This window comes from Balaenoptera acutorostrata, chromosome 6 (assembly GCF_949987535.1).
Source record: "Balaenoptera acutorostrata chromosome 6, mBalAcu1.1, whole genome shotgun sequence".
Taxonomy (NCBI): Eukaryota; Metazoa; Chordata; class Mammalia; order Artiodactyla; family Balaenopteridae; genus Balaenoptera; species Balaenoptera acutorostrata.
Genome location: NC_080069.1, coordinates 113532449 through 113555681, shown reverse-complemented (window position 1 = coordinate 113555681; position 23233 = coordinate 113532449). Strand labels below are relative to the sequence as shown.

Genomic DNA, 23233 nt, shown 5'->3' with positions numbered 1-23233 from the left:
AAACGCTCTGTCTCATGTCTAATTTTGGATTGGGGCCTTGGTGTATGAGGGTGAACAAATGCTAGGGATGGGCTTCCCCTTGCTTCAGAACGGAGCTACCCTGGCACGAAAGCCTCATGGAGCTGGTGCCTGTAAACCGAGGCAAGATGCACAGGCCGGGGCAGGTGCTGCCCAGGGGCATCCCAGACGCTCTAGGCCAGGACTGATGTCGGGCTGGGCGACTGCAGATCGGACACGGCGCCTGCCCCAAGGTGCTCCACGTAGTTGGGGCAAGGAGAAAACTCTTACATAGTGCTTCCTACTCTCCACAGTGTTTTCCCTCAGAGATGTGTCTAGGCAGGTGAAGGGAACTGCTGTTGACTGAGCACCGTGAGGCGAGGTTCCAGGGGTGCAAGCTGCCAGCGTCCTCCCTTGACGTGGACAGAAGTCTGGAGGGGTGCTGGCCTCACGAGCCCACGGAGAGGCCTGCGCAGATGCTGGTTCCTTGAAACCCGCACGGGCCTGTAGGAGTGGGTGAGGATCACGCGCGGCTCAGCGGAGGGAAGGCGCTGGCCTGAGGCCCCGCAGCGGGGACCTGGCGATGCTAGCTCCAGTGGGGCCCTCCCAGCACAGCTCCGGCAGCGCCGCACCGTGGACCGGTTTTGTGTGGCTGTGGATCCTCTGGGGACTGAGCCAGCAGGTGAGGGATTTGGTGCTGCCCTGAGCCGCTGGGCAGACGTGGGCAGGGCCTCAGGCAGGTGGTTGGTGGGCTGCCTGAGGGCACTGCTGCTGCCTGCTCTGAGTGAGGGCACAGCTTGTCATCGTCCAGGTCAGGTGAGGGTTGTGGAAAGAAGAGTCGCGGAGAAGCCATGGCTCCAGGGCACGCGGGCTGCTGCCGTGGGGCTCCTCAGGCTCCTGGGGGCGGTGCTCTCAGCATGGCAGCGGGTGCATAACTTCCCATCTCTAAGGAGCACGGCCTGGGTCTTCCAGAGATGTTTCTGGGGTCCTGGAATGGCAAGGATAGAGGCAAGCCTGGCCCAGCCAGATGTGCCTCCAGCTGTGGTCTTTCATCGGGCAGCTCAGCCTGCGCTGCGGCTCTGGCCTCATGGGGAGGCTTGTGTCTGGGGCACCCTAGACCCTCGTGGAGCTCGAGCCTGGCCCCTGCCCCATCCTGGCCCACAGCCATAAGCTAGATGCCATCTGTCTCATTTTCCTGCTTGGGGAAATAGATGATGGTCTAAAAGTTCTTTTTTTGATTCTCACCTAAATATTTCTGCTATTCTGGGAAGACTTTTTAAAATTTTTGTTCATGAAGATGATGAATCATGGATAAGGATAGGAGTTTGTAGATAGCTAAGAAGACTGTCTTCTCCACTTGAAGCTCATAATCAAGAAAGCTGCACCTTCAGTGTCCAGCCTCTTGCCCCACCCCCTTCCGGCCGGCGTGGGCTCCTCACCTCACAGACACGCTCGGGCTTAAGTTGTGGTTAAGCTTATGCTCCTTTCCTTTCCTTCCTTGACGTGTTCCTGTCGCTCTGTGGGCCTCCTCGACTCTTCCCCTCACTGGCTCCCTCGGCTGCGGCCCTGACGCCCAGCTTGTGATGATGGCCCACGTGAGGCATGGTGTGGAGTTTAGTCAGGTTCCTGAAATACCTCTTCTCTCACCTGCCAGGCCGGCAGTGCTGGCGTTTGATGCGTCCCTTTCCCTGCCCATGGCGGTGTCTCCTGCTCAGGCCAGCCCTGTGCGGTCATGTGGGGTTCACACTGCACCCCTACTTTGCAGAGGGGACGCTGAGTACCGCTTGTCCCCTCGTTCACTTACTGTGGTGGCTTCTCAGACAACAGGCATCCTCAAGGTTCCTGACCAGGGGCCTTACTTTCCGCATCTCCCGGGAATCAAGGGCAGCTCTGCGTGTCTTGTGAGCTGTCGCCAACCTCCACACGGACTTCCTTTCCCAGGGGCTTGAGGCGGCAAAGGGAATGCTTGGTCAAGGTGGGACTCCTCCTCTGCCTCTGTCCCTCTTGATGTCTTCTAATGAGTCATGAGCCACCTGCCTTGGGCAGACTTCATTTACTTCAGCTCTTAGCAGTGTTGATCCTCTTTTCCCCAGAGCATCTGTCAACTCAGGCCTCTGACTAGGGACCATCTGGCCTGTTGTGCTGAACCTCTGGTCTAAGTGGCTGGCTGGGGCCCAGTCACACCTTCAGGAAAAGGCAGGTCTCCCGCGGGAGCCCTAATCGGGGCCAGGGCACTTCCAGGGACAGTGAGGCAGGAGGGCCAGGGAAGGGTCTGGCCTGGGGCCTGGCTCTGCCTGTTAAGCCCCACAGCGCGGGCACCCGGGTCTCCCTGCCGTGTAGGGTTCCCGGAGAGCGGCCTCTGAGACTCGCCTCTCACCCATTCCGAGCAGAACTCACTGTCTGGGGAGGAGACAGGAGGCAGCCAGTCTAGACCTGAAGCCCTGAGCTGTTCAAGAAGGGGCTTCCCTCACAAAGGAGGAAGGGGTCCTGCTCAGTCGTAGCCCTTCCTTGGCCCCAAGATGGGGGGTTCAGGAGGCAAGGAGAAGGCTGCGTGTAGTTGTGGGTAGAAAACCTTTCCCGGTTTACTGCACAGTTACACACATGACATCGGACTCCTGGCTATATACAGCTTGCTCTCTCTCTGGTCTGGTGATGGCCAAGGTAGTTTTTAAGAAATTTATTTAAAATACCTATCTGTATCTGTTTACTGTGTTTTTTCTGAATACACAAGTGTACATAGTATAATTACAGTGCAGAGTCCCTGGCAATAACTTCATGTTGTGTATTATGTTAAAAAAAAACATTGGCAAATGCGACCACCCTGGACTGTCCTCCCTCTCTGGGGCAGTGATTACACGTTGGACTCTGAACTTTGAACCTGCGGCGTGGTTGAAGCAGCAGCCTGCAACGTGTGGACTGTCACCAGTGCCTCGCCCAGAGACGCCTGGCCTTCACCCAAAGGGACTCTGCACCCCGACTCCCACAGGCGGCACCCACACTGCGGCGCCTGCGCACTGTGTTGGACTCTGCCGTAGACTGACCCTCTTGTCTGGCTGCTGCAGCTTGTCTGTAATGCCCTGACATGTTGCATTTTCCCCATTCAGATGAATAAAAATAAAAGCTTCTGTCTTCAACAGCAATGGGCTGCACTGTTCTGTGCAGGACGGACTGACTCTGGCTTTGACTGATGAAAGGGTCAAGTGCAGAACCACTTTCCTGGCCCTGACTCTCCAGCTCAGCACATGTGGAAGGATCTTCCCTTCATGCAGAGGGCTAGGCCTCATTCCTATTCCTGTTTACGGTCCTTGAACACTGCCTCTCTGCTAATGGTGCCAAATGTTTACTCAACCTGAACCTCTGACCCGGGCCCCTGGTGCAGTGAGTGGTGCGAGTGCCCCCGCCTCAGCTCAGCGTTCACCGGGTGCCCCTCACACACCTGCCTCCCTCTTAATCCTGACCCCTGTCCCCAGAGCTGGCAGATGATATTACACATCGGACACTAAGGCTCAAAGATAAAGGGACTTGCCCGAGGGAGTAGGACTTCTAAATGGCAGCAGCGATTTGAAAACAAAGCCAAAGCTCTTCCTACTGCTCCCTCTGTGAGGTTCCTGCAATCGACCTACCCCAGTAACTCCAAGACTACAGTAAGGTCTCCGCCCACCCCAGGAAGAAGGACAAAGGCGGCCCAGGCAGGGGGTCTTGGAGGGAGCCAGGCCTGGCCTGTCGCTGCCTTCCAGGTAAGTGGACGAAGGCACTGGGTGTGTTGTAACTCGGGCCGCCTTCGCCCTGCACGCTGTCCACTGGGCTTTACAACCACAGCGCACTGATGGAAAGACGAGCTGGCCAGGCTGGCCCGCTGCTGCTTCCTCCCAGGGGCCCCACTCCCACCCTCTGGCCTGTGACGGGCACAGGGAACAGCCAGATGAGTTGAAAACGGGGTGTGGAGGCAGGAGCGTTGTCTTCCTTGCTTTGGGGCCCTGGAAGAGAAGGTGGAGGCGGTGGTACCTGGTACAAAGCATTGAATCCCAGATCTCGTCATCACGGGCCTTTCACCTTCACTTTCAAATCTGGGGGTAACGTCACTTAACTCACAGGGGTGTTGCGACAACTGGGGGGAGAACACAGGAGAAGGGTCAGGAGCTTAACAGTAGCTCAGCAACCCGTGTGAAACCGAGATGGGCACCGAAGCCACGGCACACACACAACTCGGGAGGGTGAAGTGACCTATCCACGTGATGTGAGCATCCAAGGTCATGGCCCGGCCTTGAACTTGGGGTTTTTGGTCCAGGTACACTGCTTGTAGTGAAGTGCTGTGAGAGTTTACACCCACCAACTGCCCACGTGGTCATCTTAAAGCAGCTGCCCTGCTGGTCACTGGGAGTTAGAGATGGGGATTAACGTCCTAGCCGTGTGGTCTGGGCCAGGAACCGCTCTATGGGCCCGATTTCTTCGCCTATAAAAGTGGGGGAAGGGCAGGGAAACGGAGTGCTCGGTCCTCTTGTTCTGGGAGCGAGCACCTCAGCCATTCTGAGCTCACTTGTCTCATCAGCCCCCAAATGAGGCTTAGGAGAAGATCTGCATCCCAGGGTCAGAATCGGGCATCTCTTTAAGCAAGTGAAGCACTACAGACAGCCTTTTAAACACCCATCAGCCAGATGAAGAAACAGGCTCTGAGAGGCCAAACGACTGTCCTCTCCTGTCACCTGCCTACTCCCCCTGCATAGATGTCTTGGTTTTCACAACTGCTGGGTCAGTTCAGAGCTGAGAGTGGTGTTCTGGACTAAGTTTTAGCTCCCATGGAGTTTTCTTTCCTTCACTCTTCTCGTGGCTCACGCCTGCCCCTGGGACTTGGGGTTCAGAACAGACAGGGCGGCAGATGCCTCTTGCCTTTCATTCCGAGCTGCCTCCTTCCCCCTGAGTGATCATAACCAGCCCCTGCAGATCCGCTCAGGTTCAACAGGGCCTGCTAGATGGTCTACATGGTCTACTCAGCCTGTCACGTAGAAATATGTGACAGGCTGAGCAGGCTTCTTGAAATATACACTCACCGCTTCTGCTTCCCACCCTCCCACCCTCCCACCTCTCAACCCACTTGGGTCTGGCCCCTCTGCTGCACCCCACCCACCTCTGCTCTATTTCCTTCCTGAGCGCCAGCAGATTCCCAGTCACCAAGCCCATGAGCCTTCGTCCAGTCCCGCCCTCACCCAAGGTGGAGCTTGCTCGTTCTCTCCGGATGTCCCAGAGTCACTTCAGGCCCGTGTGCCTAGGCTGACTGGCTAGGGGCGCCTTTCTCCTGGCAGGGCACAGCTGCTGGGATGAGGATTTCTGCAGAGTCCCTACACTCCGGAATACTGGGACCCTTGGGACTGGAAAAGCCCGGAGCAGGCTGGCCCGTCTGGACTCTGGCCCTTGTTGGCCAGGAATGTGGATCCCAGAAATACGCCTTCTAGCCTGTGAGCGGCAAAGGGATCCCAACTGTGCTCCCGAGTCCCTGTCCTGGCCTCTGCAGAGCATCTGTCCCAGCCGGGCCCCTTGCTAGGCACCTGCCCTGCCTCAGTTCAGCGGAGAGAAGACGGGGCAGGGCTCACTCACCACCTTCCCTTCTTCGTGGCCTGCATCTCAGCCTGCTTCCATCCAAAGGCTGGGTGTAGGGGGTCCTGGAGGGCAGGTCAAGCAAGGAGGGGACCGTCGGGTTGGGGAAGCACTGCTCTTCTTCCTGCTGCAGAGAAGGGGGCGAGGTGGTAAAGGACGGCCGAGGGTCTGGGAGCCTCATCCCTATGGTGCTGCGGTGTGGGAAGACCAGCAGTGAACAGAAAGGAGCTTTCCGAAAGAGGTACCTGGCCATGCCACCACTTCCCCTGAAAGTTCTAGCAGAGCATAACTGGACCTCGGGTACTCTGACTGCCTTTCTGCTCTTCAGCTATTTCCCCTGCACATTCACATTTTGGGCCTGCAATTCCCTCTCCCATCTCTGCCTGGTGAGATGCTTTTGTCTTTCAAGGTCTTACCACACCCTTACCTCCTCTAAGACTTCCCTAACCCTCAAATACACAGGTCATGTCTCACTTTATTTCTCCAAGACGGGCAATGCTCACGATGAAGGCACAGGCCTCCCAGGGGACAAAGCCTGTGTCTTCTCTCACCCCATGGGCCTGGAGCACATTAGCTGCTCAGTAAGTGTCTGAATGGATGAACGGGGAGGCGCTGCCCAATGCTCACGTACACCTATTTGTCAGCCCAGAGGGTGGTCTTCTCTAACTGCCCATGGGAGGGAGGCAAGAGCACATCATGATAAAACTGGTTGTTACAAAGCAATGCTGTTTGTACCAAAATATTTAATGAATATGCCGTTAAAATAAAACCAACAAAAGAAATAGTAATACAATTTTACTGGTTTATATTTCAATTCATAAAGTTGACACACTGAAACTACCCTAGCACAATGTCCACGCACCTAGTTTTAGATGGGCTTACAGCTGTTTTGGTAACTGAACAAGAAAGACACAGAAAGCCGTGGAGGGGATGGTTTTGGGGTCAGGGGTTGCCGCTTGTTACCTCCCTGATCACAGATGACCTCAGCAAGCGTTAATACAGCCAACAGGAAAAGAAATACAAAACAACCCAGGTGTCTTTATGTACAAACCAGTGCCTCTTGTAACCAGCGACCTCCACACTGCACGCAGAGAAGACGACAAAGTCATCTGCGAGACAGCCTGTCAGCATATCACTATATAAATTAAAAGTCTAAAGTTACTTTGTTTAAAAAAAGGTGCCAAAACCTCTATTCCATAGTTTTGAAGCGAGAACTTGCAGCCCATCTGAACAGCGAGGTTTGCACCCAGCCTCACTCCGGGGAGGGCCCAGGCAGGCAGGGACACAGGCCAGCAGGACGGGGGCCTCTTGGCATGTGTGTCCTGCACATCCTCACATTTACACACACACATACACACACACACACACACACACCTCAGTCTTTCTCACTTGTACAAGCTGTTGTGCAAAAACACTAGAACCTTGAAGTGAGGGAGCCCTTCACAGCTCTCGCGACAGCAGGGTGGAGAGCAGAGCCCGACAAACCTTGAGTGAAATTAAGTGCCCAAAATAACCACATAATTAAGTTGTGCAGATCAGTCCTAGTCTGGGATTTAAACACTGTCAATTGGGTGCATTGGGAAAAGATATTTATATATACACACACACACGACACATTAAGCAAAATAAGATTTGTCCACGTTATGATTAATCCAGTCTCGACAGTCGGTCAAGTCACCCACCCCAGCACTGTGGAGTCATTTGGCAGCTAACACTAAAAACAACAGGAACTATGAGAGTTGCATAGAATTGATCAGAAACATGTGAATAATGCCAAACCAAAAACCTGTGCATCGTAGAGTTAGTTTAACAAAACTAGGTGGCTTCACCTACAACCATGAAACCCTCCTATTTAAAACAAAGTGCTTCTCCATGTCTACCTGGAGGACCCTCTGCTGGCACTGGAGCAGATAATTATTTGAGCTACAGATCCCCTGCCCCACCTCCCCCAATATATAATAATATGTGTATCTTTAAAAAAAAGATTAAAGGTTTAGAAAAAAACCAAAGGCCTGAAGGATCCCCAAACTCTGATAATGTCACTCAGCCGCTGGGCTGGGTGAGGAGCTGACCTAGCCGGGAAGAGGCCCGGAGGTCACACGGAGGAGTGACTTTCTGGAACGTCCAGAGCGGCAGGTGAGCCGGCAGGCCTGTTAGTATCAGGAGTGAGGAGGGCCTTACCGCACAGGCTGCCTGCTTCATGAGCTCTGGTCCAACAACCTACCCACATGCTTCTATGGATCTGACTTAGGTACATTCTGGTCCTGGGACATGTCACAGAATCACACATCTGGCCAAAGAAGGCAACAAAAGGTGTCATGTTTTCTGAAGGTGTCTGGAGGCAGCAGCTGCTCTCAGCAAGTCTCTTTCCCTTGAACCCCAGTTGCCGTCTTTATGGAGCTCAGTGTTCGGTTAAACCAGGTCTTCTTGGCCGCCTGTACCTCGTTGAGGGCAAGGCCTAAATGGTGCTCCAAGTCCTGGAAGAGGAACGACGTACGTGAGGATGCTGGTCTCCAGTGCTAATGACACTGCCTCCCCAGAGCCGAGCCAAGACAAGAATTCAGTCTATTTCCTCTTGAGAGGCCTCTGGGAATTCCCCCAGTTCTCAAACTGGCATAGAAAGATCTGGAGTGCCTAAAGCTCAGGGAGATTTCCTAGTTAAGACCTCCTCATTTCTTGCCTCGTCTATTTATTAAAACGGCCTCCTACCTGAGCATCTCCCTCTCCGTCCACCCACTGCATACCAGGAGACAGACCGAATGTTCTACCTAAGAATGCATCATTAATTTCCGGCAAGAGCCTTTCAAGCCTAGACCCCCTAGCAAGACATCCGAGATGCTTCACAATCTGGGCTGAGACTCTTCCAGCTCAGCACCCACTTCCACCCCTACTTCCTGAAGGCCCTTCCAGGCAGGCCCTCTCCTCCCTCTGTGCTGTTGGACACGCCATGCCCTCCACCAGGAAGGCTCACTGTTCTGTCTTTTCTCCAGCGGCACCCTCTGCTCACTCACGGACTACAGCCCAGATACTATCCTTGGTGAGGCCTCTCCTCGCCGCCTTGGACGGTCGTGGAGGCCACGTGCTAGCTGTGCAGCCCCAAGAGCGAGAACGGGGCCTGGGCGAAGCAGACACCCAGGTACCGTGTGTGATACGGAGACCAGGGCTTAAGCTTTAGTCCTGCACTTGGTTCCTTCTGCGAACTGTGCCTGGTGCCTGCCTTGTGCTCAGCATCGGGGCTGATGGAACTAGCCATGCAGTATAAAGATGAACAAAACAAGCCCCAGTGTCTCCATAAGGAAAGGAGGCCCAGATAAATTAGGTAATACGTCCAAAGTCACAAAGCTGGGTAAGTGACGGGAGCGGGGGCATAAAAGCTTGTATTTGTGAAGCCCTCAGGTATCGTGCTGAGCCCTTCCTGTGCATTATCTTTTTTAGTCCTCAAAGCAAACTATCAGAGTGACCCCTCATCACCTCCACTGGCAGATAAGGAACCTGAAGTGTAAGGAGGTTACTAACTAACCCAAGGTCAAAGAGTGTGGTGGTGCAGCTGTGATTTCAAATCATGCGTTCTCTGCTCCACCAGAAAGATTCCAAGTTTGATGGATAATTCTCATTATGAGAAAGTCCAATCGTTAGGACAGGCTAAATGCTAATTAAACATCCACTAGTAAATAACAAGTAATGGGCTTCTTCCCATGAGGATTATAGTAGAAGTTTAAAAGGGAAAAAACCCCAAACCATAAAGATCATTTCTGGGGTTTCCAGCCCACACCAGCGAAATCCTGCCCCCATGCAGGTCTGGGTCCCGTCGCACCAGGGGCAGAGGGCTGGCCGGGGGCGCAGAGGCTGCAGCTGTTACCTGGATCTTACACTCAGCTTCCACCAGCTGCAGCTTGGTTTGTGCCAGTTCCAGTTCCATCTCTCTCAGCTGGTTCTTGAGTGTTTCCTTCTCCTCATCTGTGTCCTCATCCAAAGCTTCCTTAGCTGAGCTGATGCCCTTTATGCGCCCTTCTTTGTTGAAAAATTCCCGGCAGCGCTCACAGTCATCCACTTTTTGCTGAAATTGAATGTCAGATGTGAAGAGACAAAGAAGACATGAAGGTGTGAGCATCTCCTTTCAGGGGAGCCAAGAGATGGCTTCTCCGCTGAGCACTACAGCTTCTGAAAAACTATGTTCTCTCTGTCAACTGGCAGATGACCTACTGGAAAAGTCACCTGGTGTTATACACCAAAAGCAACACAAATATTCTTATGTCTTGATCCAGTCATCTCACTTCTAGGAACCTTGGCTAAAAAAATGAAAAAGCAGTGACTAGATAAAGATTTACATACAAGGAATTTCACTGCAGAATTAGAGACACAAAAAAGGGGTGGGGATATAAACTATCCAGCTACTGGGAAAAATTAAATAGGATGTGCTATATTTATACAAGGAAGTACACAGCCTCAGAAAAGTTTTTGAGGAATTTTTCGTAACATGGTAAAAATGTTTAAGTGCTGGGTAAACTAGGACACAAAAATGTCTTTAAATTATAGTTACAAGGATATACCACATTTCATGAAAATAAGATGGCAATGACTGTAAGAAACATCATTTCGTTGTCCTCTAAGAAAATATTCTGCCAATTAAACCACAAAAAGCCATTAGTTATAAAATATGTCCCAATTTCAGATGTAAATGTGAAAAAAATGCCTATCTTAGAGTGAATGAAATTTTGTATGTTAGAACAAAGACTGAAAGAATACATGCCAAAGTGTTAATGATGATGTTGTCTGTGAGTAATAAGATTATAAGGGGATTTTTTTCCTCCTTTACTCTTATTTTCCAAATTTTCTGCAATGAACATTATTATTAGTTTTAGCATCAGAAAATAAATTTTGTTTAAAAAATAGGTACTGCTGGTTAAACACTACTTATGATGGAGGCCAGGTATCATCTTGCTCCAGGTAAAATGCTGGTTTGTGCAGACACGGCCATGGACTCCCCTACGTTTCTGTCCACTGAGTTGTAAACATGTTAGTAAAGTATCTTTCAGTAAATTACTCATCTCAGTAAAATTTGACAAGTATTCTAATAATAAAGAAAGAAAGCACCAAGTTACAAAAACCCTCAAATTCACAAGAAAACATTAAAAACTCAGGTTCTCATTGTATCTGGGCCCATTACAGCAAGAGGAATTGAGCTCAGAAGGGGAGTGTCCCCCTGCTACAGAACAATGTGGGGAGTGACCTGGCCTCTGCACCCCACCCTCAAGCACAGCCTGTCACCTGCAGGACTCTTCCACCTCAGCAGGGTGCTGCAGTAATCACAGACAACACCTGAAGTCCTGGGGCTCTTGTGTTTTGTTTTGTCTTTTTACAAGTGAAGTTAGCCGGAGGAGGACGTTATACAAATTTGTAAGGAAGAGGGACACTTGTATTTTGAGATCTAATGCCAGAGCTCTTCTGGTTTTATCTGTATCCCCTGCCTAGAGGAAAGAGGCAGAATATCAGTTGTCAGTTGTAGAACCAGGTCCTGACAGCCACCTTGTCAGGTACTTATCAGCTTCCCTCAGTTTTGGAATCAAAGCAGAATACCCGGGGACTTCCCTGGTGGCGCAGTGGTTAAGAATCCGCCCGCCAACGCAGGGGACACGGGTTCGAGCCCTGGTGCGGGAAGATCCCACATGCCGTGGAGCAACTAAACCCGTGCGCCACAACTACTGAGGCTGCACGCCACAACTGCTGAAGCCCACGCGCCCGGAGCCTGTGCTCGGCAGCAAGAGACGCCACCACAACGAGAAGCCCGTGCACCACGACAAAGAGTAGCCCCCGCCCACCGCAACTAGAGAAAGCCCACACACAGCAACGAAGACCCAACGCAGCCCAAAATAAAATAAATAAATAAATTTATTTAAAAAAAAAAAAGATAGTATTGTTATTAATAGTGGTAGGTTATCTAAAAAAAAAGAAAAAAAAGCAGAATACCCCCTCCCAAAACCTTTTGTGCTGAATATAGCCATAAAATGAACTAGGTGGTATAAAATCTCTTTGATAAAGGAAGACTTACCCGAATTTTTTCAATTTCCACTTTATTAGCAGTCTGCTGCTTCTCTAATCTTTCACTCAACTGAGAACAAATCTGAAGAAAAAAACATAATATAAAATGACAATCTCTTCGGCAATGTCATAATTTGCACAGCTTGGGCTCGGGGTGAATTCTACAGTGGAAGCTGGACTACACGAGCGGAATTAGGACAGCACTGAGCAGGAGGGGCTGTGAGATGACAGGTGAGCAGAGGGGCCTCTGGCTCTCCCACCTCCGCATCCACCGGCCTAGGACCTGCAGGGACCTCTCAGTGCCACGCTCGATGGCCAATGTTTACAGACACTGCCAGACTCAGGAGCCAGCACGAGATCCCAGTACAGAAAGAAACAAGACCAATTCAGTTATGTTCTCAAAATGCAACCAGCTGGGGAGAGAAGTGGTTCTACATCATGAGTCTGAAGTGCTCCCAAGAACTAGGGGGCTTTCATGTATTAAGTGCCTGCTTATGTGAGGGAACTATGCCAGGTGCTCCACAAAGATAATCTCATGGACTCCTCACAACAGTTCTCCGGGTGAGCGATGATTTCCCTTATTTTACAGTTGAAAAGCAGTGCGGTAACTTGTCCAATGAAGCAAAGGGACTCGTCAGTGCAAGTCGCCGAGCAGGGACGCGTGTGGGTGTGGAGAAGACATCTTGTGCAGGTAAGCAGGGCTTCCAGAGAACATGGCCCAATTCCAGGGTGCACGGACCCACCTGCTTGTAGTCACCGATGATAGAACTGTTTTTTTTAATCTCAGATTCTGCCTTGTCGAGTTCCCGACGGCACATTTCTTTTAACTGCGTACATTAAGAAAAGCAAAAGTGAATGTTAAGGGAAATACAAGCGAAACTCTGGCACTACGTGCTTAGCGCTGGGCTTTCCCCAAAGTGCCTGACCTACTGGAGGTAACTCTCCTCCCTTCTTCCTCACTCTCAGCAGTACTAACCCTACTCTTGATGCTAGGAGAGAACAGTCAAAACTTCTGAACTTTCAGCTTGGGGCTTTTGCTGAAGTTCCTCCCTGTCAGTGCAGCCCAACCTGGGATCCTGAGCTGAGGAGGTAACACAAAGCAAATGCAGAGGAAGAGCTAACGGGAGGACTGCTGCTCTTTCAGTGCCTCATGGATTATGTGGGAGGCGCCCCGCCATCTCTCACCTCAGGCAGCCTGACTGAGACGAGAGGGTGGGTGGTGAAGGAGAGCCAGCCTGCTCTGGGGCACGGAGCACCCAAAGCTCTTCTTATGGCTGTGAGTCTGCGCCCAGGGGCTGTGCTCAGGACAAGCCTTCCAGAGTTTGCTCTGTGGGGGAGATGTTGGTGGACAGGCAGGGGAAGAGCCAGACATTATGTAATGTCTGCCTTCCTTTTGCAGAAATGCTAACCCTCGTGTCACACTCAGATGCTGACACACAGGAATTTCTCCTGCCCCAGTGAAGGATGGGCTTTGCCCCACTGTCTCCTCCTACATTTTAATTATTAAGAACCATTATGCTTTTCACAGTAAATACAAAAGGCCTTTGGAGAGAAACTGAAGCCAGCTGTCTCTGGGCTCTCCAGTGCCAACAGGAAGCCACCAGTGAACTCCCAGCTCTCAAGCATTTGCAAGACACAGAGGAACGTGGGAGGGGCAAAGCTCCCCTTACCTGAGCAGACTCTTCTTCCAGCCGTCTTTTCTCTTCCTCTGCATCAATCAATTTCTGTTTGGTCATAAGCAGCTCCTTATTCAGTGCATCTGCCTTTTCCTCAGCCTGAAACATTTAAGGGGTGCTTTTACAGAACAAGAAATGAGAACTGAAAGGGATTTGAATTACCCAGAGCAATCCAATTTTAAGATGATGAGGAAACTGTGATCCACAGAGGGGATGTGATATGCCCAAGGTCACGCTGAGACTACACTCATGCACAAGTGTCCGGCCCTGTCTCCTGCCCAGAGGCAGTGCAGGGCAGTAGCTAGGAGCTCGCCTTTGTCAGACAGCCTGGTCTTGACGCCCATCACTCCCTGACTGTGTGCCACTTGGACAAGTCATTGAGAACCTCTCTGAGCTTCACGATCTTCATCTGAGAGATAAGGCGTGGAATGGGCTCAGCACAGTGCCTAGCATATAGTAAACACTCAATAAAAGGTAGGTGTCATTATCATTAATAGTAATAATAAATTCTGGTTTTCTTCTTCCAAACTCTCAGTATTTGCTCTGCTTCAAGTAAGTTCTGCATTTTGCTCTCACTGTCACCTGACAAAGGAAGGCACCCCTTTCCTAGCACTCTCCTTTTATTACCTGAAATGGCCATCTTCCACCCCAGTTTTTTTCTAAAGCATGCAAAGGTCTGGTGGGCAGATCTTTGGGTCCAAGTGAAAATGATACACCTGTACCTGACAAATACAGTCCCTGACACTGGAGAGTCCAAGGATAACTGAAGAATGAGAGACTGTAGCATGTTAGAAGGCAGTCAAGGAAAGGAGGTGGAAGCTCCTAGTTACAGAGCGCTAGATATAGAGGGTCTTTGCCAGCTCCTTATATCCAATCTCCTTTGACAATGGATGGTGGTTTCCCTGAAATTAAAGAGCATTTCTGATGTCACCTAGCTAAAGTAGTATAGCTGAGTCCCCCTGCTTTCTACTACACCACATCTTCTGACATACTTTCTTTGGGAGGCATAGGTTCCAGGGGGCTGGGGCCTTAAATGGAGAACTGAGAATGGCATGATATGCAACTCAAAAGGCCATTAGTTACTGGCAAACTGCATATGCATGCAATTAAATGGGGTCCTGGAGTTAAGGCCTGTCCTTTCTGGTGAGTGGCTTATATCACCTCTAGTTCAAACCCCAGTAGCAATCAAAATGGGAATAAGAATCAAACAAAAGAGGAAATAACAAATAAGAAGAATAAAGTCCTGTCAAAGATTCTGTTTTACTTTAATCAGCAGAACATCCTGTTAACTCTCCCTTCTCTCCCCTGGACCCAGTTAACATCTTCTGAACAGTACTTTGGAACCTGTAGCACATACTTATATTCTCTGTTACTCACCGTCACTCCCATGGTAGATAAGACTGATTCTAAGAAGTACGGGACAGCCAGGTCATGAACTCAAGAGTCTTCCTTGCCCATCCTGACTCCCCAGTTTAGAAAAAATTTAGATGGGGAAGTGATTTCCACAAGCTTGCACAATGCGTGTAGCAGAGCTGGAATCTGAAACCAGGTCTCTCAGCATTGAGCCCAGCATTTGTGCCATCACTCCAAGAGCTGACTCCCAAGGCTGTGTCAATAGGAGGTGCACAGAGGCCACTGGACTGGCCAACCAGGGTCCTCGCATGGCACCGCACTTGCTGCACAGTCATTCTACTCACGTAAGCACATAAGGGGAGAGCGTCCGGCGATAAACACAAATCCAGACTTCCGCTTCTGGTCATGAAGGACTAACCAGGACCAGATTTACCCTCCCACTGTAAACAAAGCACTGGACGAAATACATAAAACTACTGTTTGCTGACACTAAAAACAAATGCAGAACTGTGGTTCCTGGGAGAAAGGAAACAAGCAAGGTCCTACTACCATTGTGGCTTTCTGCCTAGAGGCACTTCTGGACCAAGGAGCAGGGTGAGGGGTTCCAAACAGAGTATGCCTCAAAGGGTTAAGGAGGCAGAGGTAGGGGGTCAGAGATGCTGAGGTGCCTGGAACCTGCTGGGTAGAGCTCTGGAGATCAGAGAGCTCCAGAACTGCTAATAAGGCAGTAAAGGAGATAGAATGAAATCATGAAAATACCCAGTTAAACCAAAGAAGGCAGAAAAGGGGAAAAAAGAAAGAAAAAGCAAATACAACAAATGGAGAACAAACAGCAAGGTGGTAGAGTTAAATATACCATATAAATAATTACATTAACTGTAACTGGTCTAACCATTCCAATTAAAAGGAGATTATCAGACTAAATTTCAAAAAGCAAGATCCAACTATATGCTGGCTACAAAACCCCATTTTAAATATAAAGACACAGATATGTTAAAAGTGAAAGTATGGAAAAGGATATACCATGAAATACCATGAAAGTCGGAATGGCTATATTAACATCAGACGAAGTAGATCCCAGAACAAAGAGTATTAACCAGGGACAAAGAGGGACATTTCATAACAATAAAAGAGTCACTCCATTAAGAAGGCAGTAAATCTGAAATGCATTCATAAATTCAAATTACAGGAAACAAAAACTGACATAACTGAAAGGAGAAATAGATAAGTGCACAGAGTTACAGATTTCCTCACTGTTCTCTCAGTAAGTGATAGAACAAATAAAGAGAAAGGCAGTAAATCCGTGGAAGTCAATCAACTTGACAGAAGTGACATGACAGAACACCCCACCGACAACAACAGGACACACATACTCTCTGAGAGCATGTGGCACATTCACCCATCAGGCAATATGGAAGGCCCTAAAATAAGCATAAGTATGTTTTAAAAGCACTAAAATCAGAAAAAATATGTACCCTGATGACAACTGAATTAAATCAGAAATCAACAACAGAAAAATTTCGGGGACAGATCCCTAATAGTTAAAAATTAAACAACACACTACTAATTAACTCAGAGATCAAAGAAGCAATCACAAGAAGTGAATGAAAATAAAAACAAGACACATCAGAATGTGTGAGATGTAGCTGAAATAGGGCTTCAGGGAGATTTATAACTTTAAATGCTTATTTTAGAAAAGACGAAAGGTCCAAATCAATGACTAAGCTTCTTCTTTAAGTACCTAGAAAAAGAGCAAATTAAACCAAAAGAAATGTAGAAGGAGATAATAAAAAAGCAGAAATCAATAAAAGAAAAAGAAAAAAAAATCAACAAAACCAAAAGCTTGGTTTTAAAGAGATCAACACAATTGATAAACTTCTAGTTAGCAGACTGATTATGGAAAAAAGGGAAAAGACACAAATTACCCATATCAGTAATGAAAGAGAGAAGACTTCAACAGATCCATCCTATAAACATTAAAAGAAAAAGGGAATATCAACGACTTTGTGCCTATATATCTGACAACTAAGATGAAATGGATAAATCACTTGAAAGGCGCAAAGTATAAAAATGTACACATGAAGAATTAGAAAATTTGAATAGCTTCATATCTGAAATCATAATTAAATAATTTCCTGCTGGACTTCCCTGGTGGCGCAGTGGTTAAGAATCCGCCTGCCAATCAGGGGACATGGCTTTGATCCCTGGTCTGGGAAGATCCCACATGCTGCGGAGCAACTAAGCCTGTGCGCCACAACTATTGAAGCCCGTGCCTAGAGCCCGTGCTCCCCAACAAGAGAAGCCACCGCAATGAGAAGCCTGTGCACCGCAATGAAGAGTAGCCCCCGCTCGCCGCAACTAGAGAAAGTCTGCGCGCAGCAACGAAGACCCAACGCAGCAAGAAAAAAAAAAAAATTTTTTTTTTTTCTTGCTAAGAAAGCTCCAGGTCCACGTGGTTTCACTAGGGAATTAAATTAAAGATTTAATCAAGGAACAATCCCACAAAAAGTCCTTAAAAAATAGGACTTAAAAAATTCCCAGTTCATTTTAGAAGCCTAGCATTCCCGATATCAAAACCAGACAAAAACATTAAAGAAACTCCAGACAAATATTCCTTAGCAACACAAAAATCTTTAATACAAATAAAAATCTTAAAAAAAAAAAGGAACCCCATGTTTCCTAGGAATGCAATGTTTGTGTACACTGAAAAATCAGTTTGTCTACACTTCACTGTACTAACAGAATTAGGAAAAATAGCAAATAATCACCTCAACAGATGCAGGAAGAGCATTTGACCAAATTCAACACCCATTCATGACAACTCTCAGCAAATAGGAAGAAAGGAGAACTTCCTCAACCTGATCTATGGAAAACCTACAGCTAACATCTGGAACAAGGTGATGAGGTCCACTCTCACCATCCAATATTGTTCCGAAGGTCCCAGTCAGTGTAGGAAGGCAAGGGAAAAAAGGCAGAATGACTTGAAAAGAAGTAAAACTGTCTTTATTCAGAGATGATATGATTGTGTATGTGGAAAATCCTAAAAAATAAACAAAAAAGCTACAAGAATAGTAAGTGATTTAGCAAGGTCACAGGATACAAGGTCATGTTATCAATTGTATTTCTAGAGACTAGCAATAAATAATTGGAAAATGCAATTAAGAAAAAATTACCCTTGGGACTTCCCTGGTGGCGCAGTGGTTAAGAATCTACCTGCCAATTCAAGGGACACGGGTTCGATCCCTGGTCTGGGAAGATCCCACATGCCACGGAGCAACTAAGCCCGTGCGCCACAACTACTGAGCCTGCGCTCTAAAGCCTGCGAGCCACAACTACTGGGCCCACATGCCACAACTACTGAAGCACATGCACCTAGAGCCCGTGATCCACAACAATGAGAAGCCTGCGCACCGCAGTGAAGAGTACCCCACGCTCGCCGCAACTAGAAGAAAGCCCACACGCAGCAACGAAGACCCAACGACACAGCCAAGAATAAATAAATTAAATAAATTTATTTTAAAAAAAGAAAGAAAAAATTACCCTTAATAACAGATTAAAATATGTGCATATCTTGTAAAGTGAAAACTAAGAAAACTATGCTGAAATTGAAAAAGACTTAAATAAATGAAAATTGTAACATATTCATGAATTGGAAGGTTCAATCACTGCTCAGATGTTAACACTCCCCAAGCTAATTTATAGATTCAATACAACCCCACTCAAAATCCCAGAAGGCTTTTATTTCTAGAAGTTGACAAACTGATTCTAGTATTTATATAGAAATGCAAATTACTTACAATAGCCAAATTATTTTTTAAAAAGAACAACAAAATTGGAGGACTCACATGACCTGAGTAATTATGACAGTGTGGTACTGGCGTTAACGATAGACGTATAGATCAATGGAGCAGATATAGAATCAAGGAGACTCATACATACAGGTCAATTGATTTTTGATAAAGAGACCAAAGTAATTCAGTGGGGAAAGTTTAGCAACCTGCTCAAGTTCAGAGAACTAGAATGTAGTGGAGCCAGAATTCAAATCCCAGCAGTTGGGCTCCTGAGTCTGTTTCCATCACTCTCACATTACACTGTCTCAGTGTAGAGAGCAAGCATGCAGGAGAGGACTCAGGTGGGGTCCTCTCAGCCCTGTGCCAGGTGCCTTCCATAGGTTCCCTCTCAGCCTTTAGCACCAATGCCTTAATGTCAGGTCCAGGCATTACTCCCATTTCATAGAGGAGAAAGCTTGGATGGAGTCACCTAGGGACTCAGTAGCTGACCGGGGATCTCTCCATAGCTGCTTTGTGACAAGTAACAGATATGACAGGTGAGGAATAACAAAAGTGATAATAAAATCAGTTGGAAATACAAAGAGGGTTCTGGAAATCCTATAAGCCACATATGAGAGCTTTTCTCTGGGATGCAGAAAGGGAAGAGTGAAAGGGCATGATGAAGTTCTTTCAGAAATCTAAGCCCCTGAAGCCAAAACACGCTGAGAGGACCCCACAGCCCTCACTTCAGAACCTAACTGATTTTCCATGATGATTCAAAAGATACGAGAGAGGACTAACTTGGAAAGGGACTCAACGTTTAGTGTGAAAAGGTCTGTTTTCTCAGCACTGTTGATGGCTGGACGATGGGACCCCAGTTTGCTATTCCTGAGCCCTAGTGCAACAGGGTTCCTGCTCCTCTGAGCCAAGTTCAGAGTGGCAGGCCAGCTGGATTGCAGTCTAAGGGCTCTGCCACTAACAGTGTGGCTGTGTAAGACATTTAACCTCTTTTGGCCTCATCAGTGAAATGGGGATCATAACTGTATCCTTTACACAAGGGTTGTTTGGAGGATTTGACAGTAAGTACAAAGCATGTGGAGCAGTGTCTAGAACTCTGTAAGTGCTTAAGAAATGTTCTGTTAGGTGTCAGTATATTTTTGATGTAGTTATAACATCAAACCATAGCTTCTTGTTCCATATGTATTTTGGAGACAGTGTGGCATTACAGAAAAAGCCTGGGTGTTTCAATTAGATGCACCTGAGTTACATTCCTGGCTCTGCTTCTTCCTGGGTGCCTTCCTCTCCCTTGAGTCTCAAGTTTCTTTATTGTTAAAAAAATCCTTATCCATAAATGGGGCTCATGTTACAAGGCTGAGGTAAGGATAAGAGATATTAGAGTTTAACAAAGTGCTTCTCATTGTGCCTGTCACATACAGCATCGTAGAGTAAATGGGAATTCATCTTATTTTTACTATTTCTCACTTCTGGTATCAGGAATGTAACCTAGCTCTTTGACTACTGTGCCAGGCAAAGACAACTTAAAAAAAGGCTTACCCTCTTTAGAGGCAGGCTTCAAGAACCTAAGAAGTGTATTTTCCACCCTAAACTAGTAGAGCATCAATGTTACTTCTGGTCCCATCAGACTGGCAAATGCAACAGCTCAAACTAAAAATCTGCCTGGAATTTTATCTTAAGTTGCCTCTTAATATAATTTCATTGTAGAATACAAAGCTCTAGTACAGGACCCATCTTCTTTTCTTTTTCACTTCCTTTCTGCATGACCTACAGCTGCTAGAAGAGCCATCACAGGTGCACACTGTGATTTTTGCTTCAGCAATTACCCTGCTCAGTGTACGCCCACCTCCCTCGCTCACTTGGCAGAAATGCCTGAACAGTGAGGGAATGATTCTCGTAGTGTTTCTACAAAGAAGATCAGAGGGTATGCTGGGAACCTGCACCACAGGGAGGAAACTCCAACCTAAGGAGACTGTGGTAAACCAAAAAGCAGCGGGATCTCCAGGTTCTGGTTACTGAGGGCTAATGGCCTTGCAACACCCTCCCTGGAAAAACTGGAAAAAGGAGTCTTCCCAGTTACCTGCAGCTATTTATAGCTGACAATCAGACAAACAGAGGGAAACAACACTGCCTGTACCTAATTCCTGTGCTTTTCATGCACACCAAATCATGTAATTCTCACTATACTCTCAGACACAGCTATTACTCCACCTCCCCACACTTCACTCTGCTTGAAAGTAGAGTAGCTGATGGTAGAATCCAGATCTGTTCAAAATTTTACTCCATTATTCTATTTCTAAAGAGAAGTAATAAGAACCAGTAGATACTGCCATCTCTCTTTCTCTTCATCTGCCATGTGACTCACTTGGAGAATCTAATGAAAGCAAAGACTGTCAGAGAAATACAGTAGTACACAATATTTTCATACATGTTTGGTGGATGTCAAGGACCTTGTGAAGTTCACATATCCTAAGGGGTTCAATATATTATGTTAAGTCCCCTGTAAACCCTCAATAGCCTAAGCCTATCTCTAGAGCCTCAGGAAAATCAACAAGCAGAAAAGTAATCTTAGGAGCCTGAAGGGAAACATAAGTCAGGTGCTGCCAAACTTTGTCCAGGCGCCAAAGCCAGCCTGCCACCTATTCTCGTAAATAAAGTTTTACTGGAACACAGCCATGTGCATTCGTTTATTTATTGTGTAGGCACCAATGGCAGAGTTACATAGTTGCAACAGAGACCATGTGGCCCACAAAGCCTAAAATATTTACTATCTATCCCTTTACAAAAAACGTTCGCCAACCTCTGACCTAAACCATGAATGAGAGAGTGCACTATGGGAAGCCTGTAGTATAGAAAATGGACAAACGCCCTGCCAGGAATGCCATCATCTCAAACTTTTTAAGATTAGGAGAAGCAAAGAAAAACAGAATATCTGCCAACAGAAATTCCTGATGAAATTGCAGGCTGCGGAGGCACTGAGCTTTATTACAACTGGCAATGCTTATCCAACAGGCGCATGATGTGCAGGATGATGAAATCTGTTCTTGTCTTAGGGGTAAGTTAAGGAAATTATAGTGATTAAATGCTACTGCCAATTGTAATAACATAAGAATAGCCAGAAACGCCTCTCAATCAATGTCTGGAAAGGCGTTCAGGGTTTGCGTATATAATGAAAGAAGAATGTGGTAAGGAGGGCTTAATGAGATCATCGATGATCCCTGAAGGAAAGGAGGGAATAGTACTGACAAGAGCAAGTTGGATCATAAGAGGGAAACACTAACTAGAACAACAAACACTAAAATTCCAGGATTTCACTTGATTAAGGGAGAAGTGTTTCAATATAATCATCCCTTCAGACAAGTTAGACTTACGTTATCCAGGTCCTTTCGCAGTGCAATCTTACTGGTCACCAGCTCATGGGCTAAGTCATCATTTTCCTGTTCCAACCTCATGTTAGCTTCCTGTAGACGCCTATTTTCCCGCTGATGGGTAAAAAGAAACCAGTTACAGACATAAAAATCAGATGGAAATGACACCTTCTCAGGTTAACCCTCAAAACGAATTGCCGAGTCCTATGGGAATCACTGGAGATGTGGCTGGTCCTAACGTGCTGCCAGTCAACAACTGCTTACTTTCTATCTCCAAAGAGAAATACTTAAATTCAAGTGACTGTCAAGCAGCTACTTCTTCTTAACTGTGACAAAAGCCCACCGAACTGTAACAAACTAGGCTGCTAGTCTGAAGCAAAACAAATCTTGCTTTCTTATTTGCAAACTCAAACTGAAACTGGAACCTAGAAATAGTGAAACTAAATTTTAAAAAGAAATCACTAAAGCTAGTGACAGGCACAATTATGTAAAATGAAAGGCTGAAAGCACTTCACATCACCTAGGCCGTAAACAAACCTCAAATCGCTCGATGGGGTCTTCTTGTTGGGCCTGCTGTTCCCTCATGGTGTGATATTCTTTTTCGTATTTTTTCAACTTCTTCTGACTAATCTGTAGGATAAAGCACAGCACAAATTAAAAAGTATCAGAAACGGGTGGGTGCTTCAGGGCTTTCCCTGAAGACCAAGACCTCTGCTGACCTGGACATCTCAAGTTACTATGAAAGTGTGTTTCCTGCACAAGAGCCCAGGACCTAAAATTCTTTCTCAATGACTACCATCATGTCCATGGGTCTGCTGGGGATAACTGGTTGCTAAAGTTTTTACCAGTAGTCAGAATGAACACCCAACAGACAACCCCTCCTACCTGAGTACTAGGTCTGACTGTCCATCGTCCTCCTCCTCCTCCTCCTCATGGGCCATTTCTTTAGCACATACCAGCACTGCTGCAGGTGCTTTCATTCTGTGACCTCATGACACCTCTACAAGGTACGGTATTAGTATCCTCATTTTAGAGGCAAGTTAACTGAGACATAAGGAAGTTACGTAACTTGACCGAAGTCACTCAGTTAGAGACTGGCAGATTCAGGATTTGAGCCCAGGCTGCGAGACGTCGTCCAAAGTTCAAGCTGTAGCCACCTCACTATCCTACCATCTACCACTTTCCTTTCAACTAGCACCTTCTGTGCTGCCTTTAAACAGGCACAATTCTCTCTGCTCTTAAACACACAGTTCTGCTGAGCGTTCTATTTAGCTGCTCTTCCATCCCATTAAACTACTGTCCTCTTTCTCTCAAGCTTTTTCTTACCAACCACTACAAACTACTACACTGCTGACTCACGAATCTGACTTTTAGCTCCCAGTTCCTAGGAATCACAGAGCTAGTCTAGTCCAACTTCCTTAGT

The 23233-nt window shown here is 47.3% G+C and overlaps 2 protein-coding genes across 2 annotated transcripts in view; one reads left to right on the top strand and one right to left on the bottom strand.

The window, feature by feature from the left end:
- Nucleotides 1-2998, top strand: part of STRBP (spermatid perinuclear RNA binding protein) — a 193117-nt gene extending 190119 nt beyond the window's left edge. The window contains exon 19 of the transcript XR_009008579.1: nucleotides 2846-2998. The gene's annotated coding sequence lies outside the window, so the exon portion shown is untranslated. The remainder of the gene's footprint in view (nucleotides 1-2845) is intronic.
- Nucleotides 2999-6371: 3373 nt separating this feature from the next.
- The window catches only part of RABGAP1 (RAB GTPase activating protein 1), a 159329-nt gene continuing 142467 nt past the window's right edge, over nucleotides 6372-23233 (bottom strand). Inside the window, exons 20-26 of the mRNA XM_057548199.1 lie at nucleotides 22348-22440; nucleotides 21814-21924; nucleotides 13299-13403; nucleotides 12372-12455; nucleotides 11639-11710; nucleotides 9449-9646; nucleotides 6372-8066 (exon numbers count right to left, since the gene is read on the bottom strand). Coding sequence (XP_057404182.1) covers nucleotides 7944-8066; nucleotides 9449-9646; nucleotides 11639-11710; nucleotides 12372-12455; nucleotides 13299-13403; nucleotides 21814-21924; nucleotides 22348-22440 — 786 coding nt within the window. The 3' untranslated portion in view covers nucleotides 6372-7943. The remainder of the gene's footprint in view (nucleotides 8067-9448; nucleotides 9647-11638; nucleotides 11711-12371; nucleotides 12456-13298; nucleotides 13404-21813; nucleotides 21925-22347; nucleotides 22441-23233) is intronic.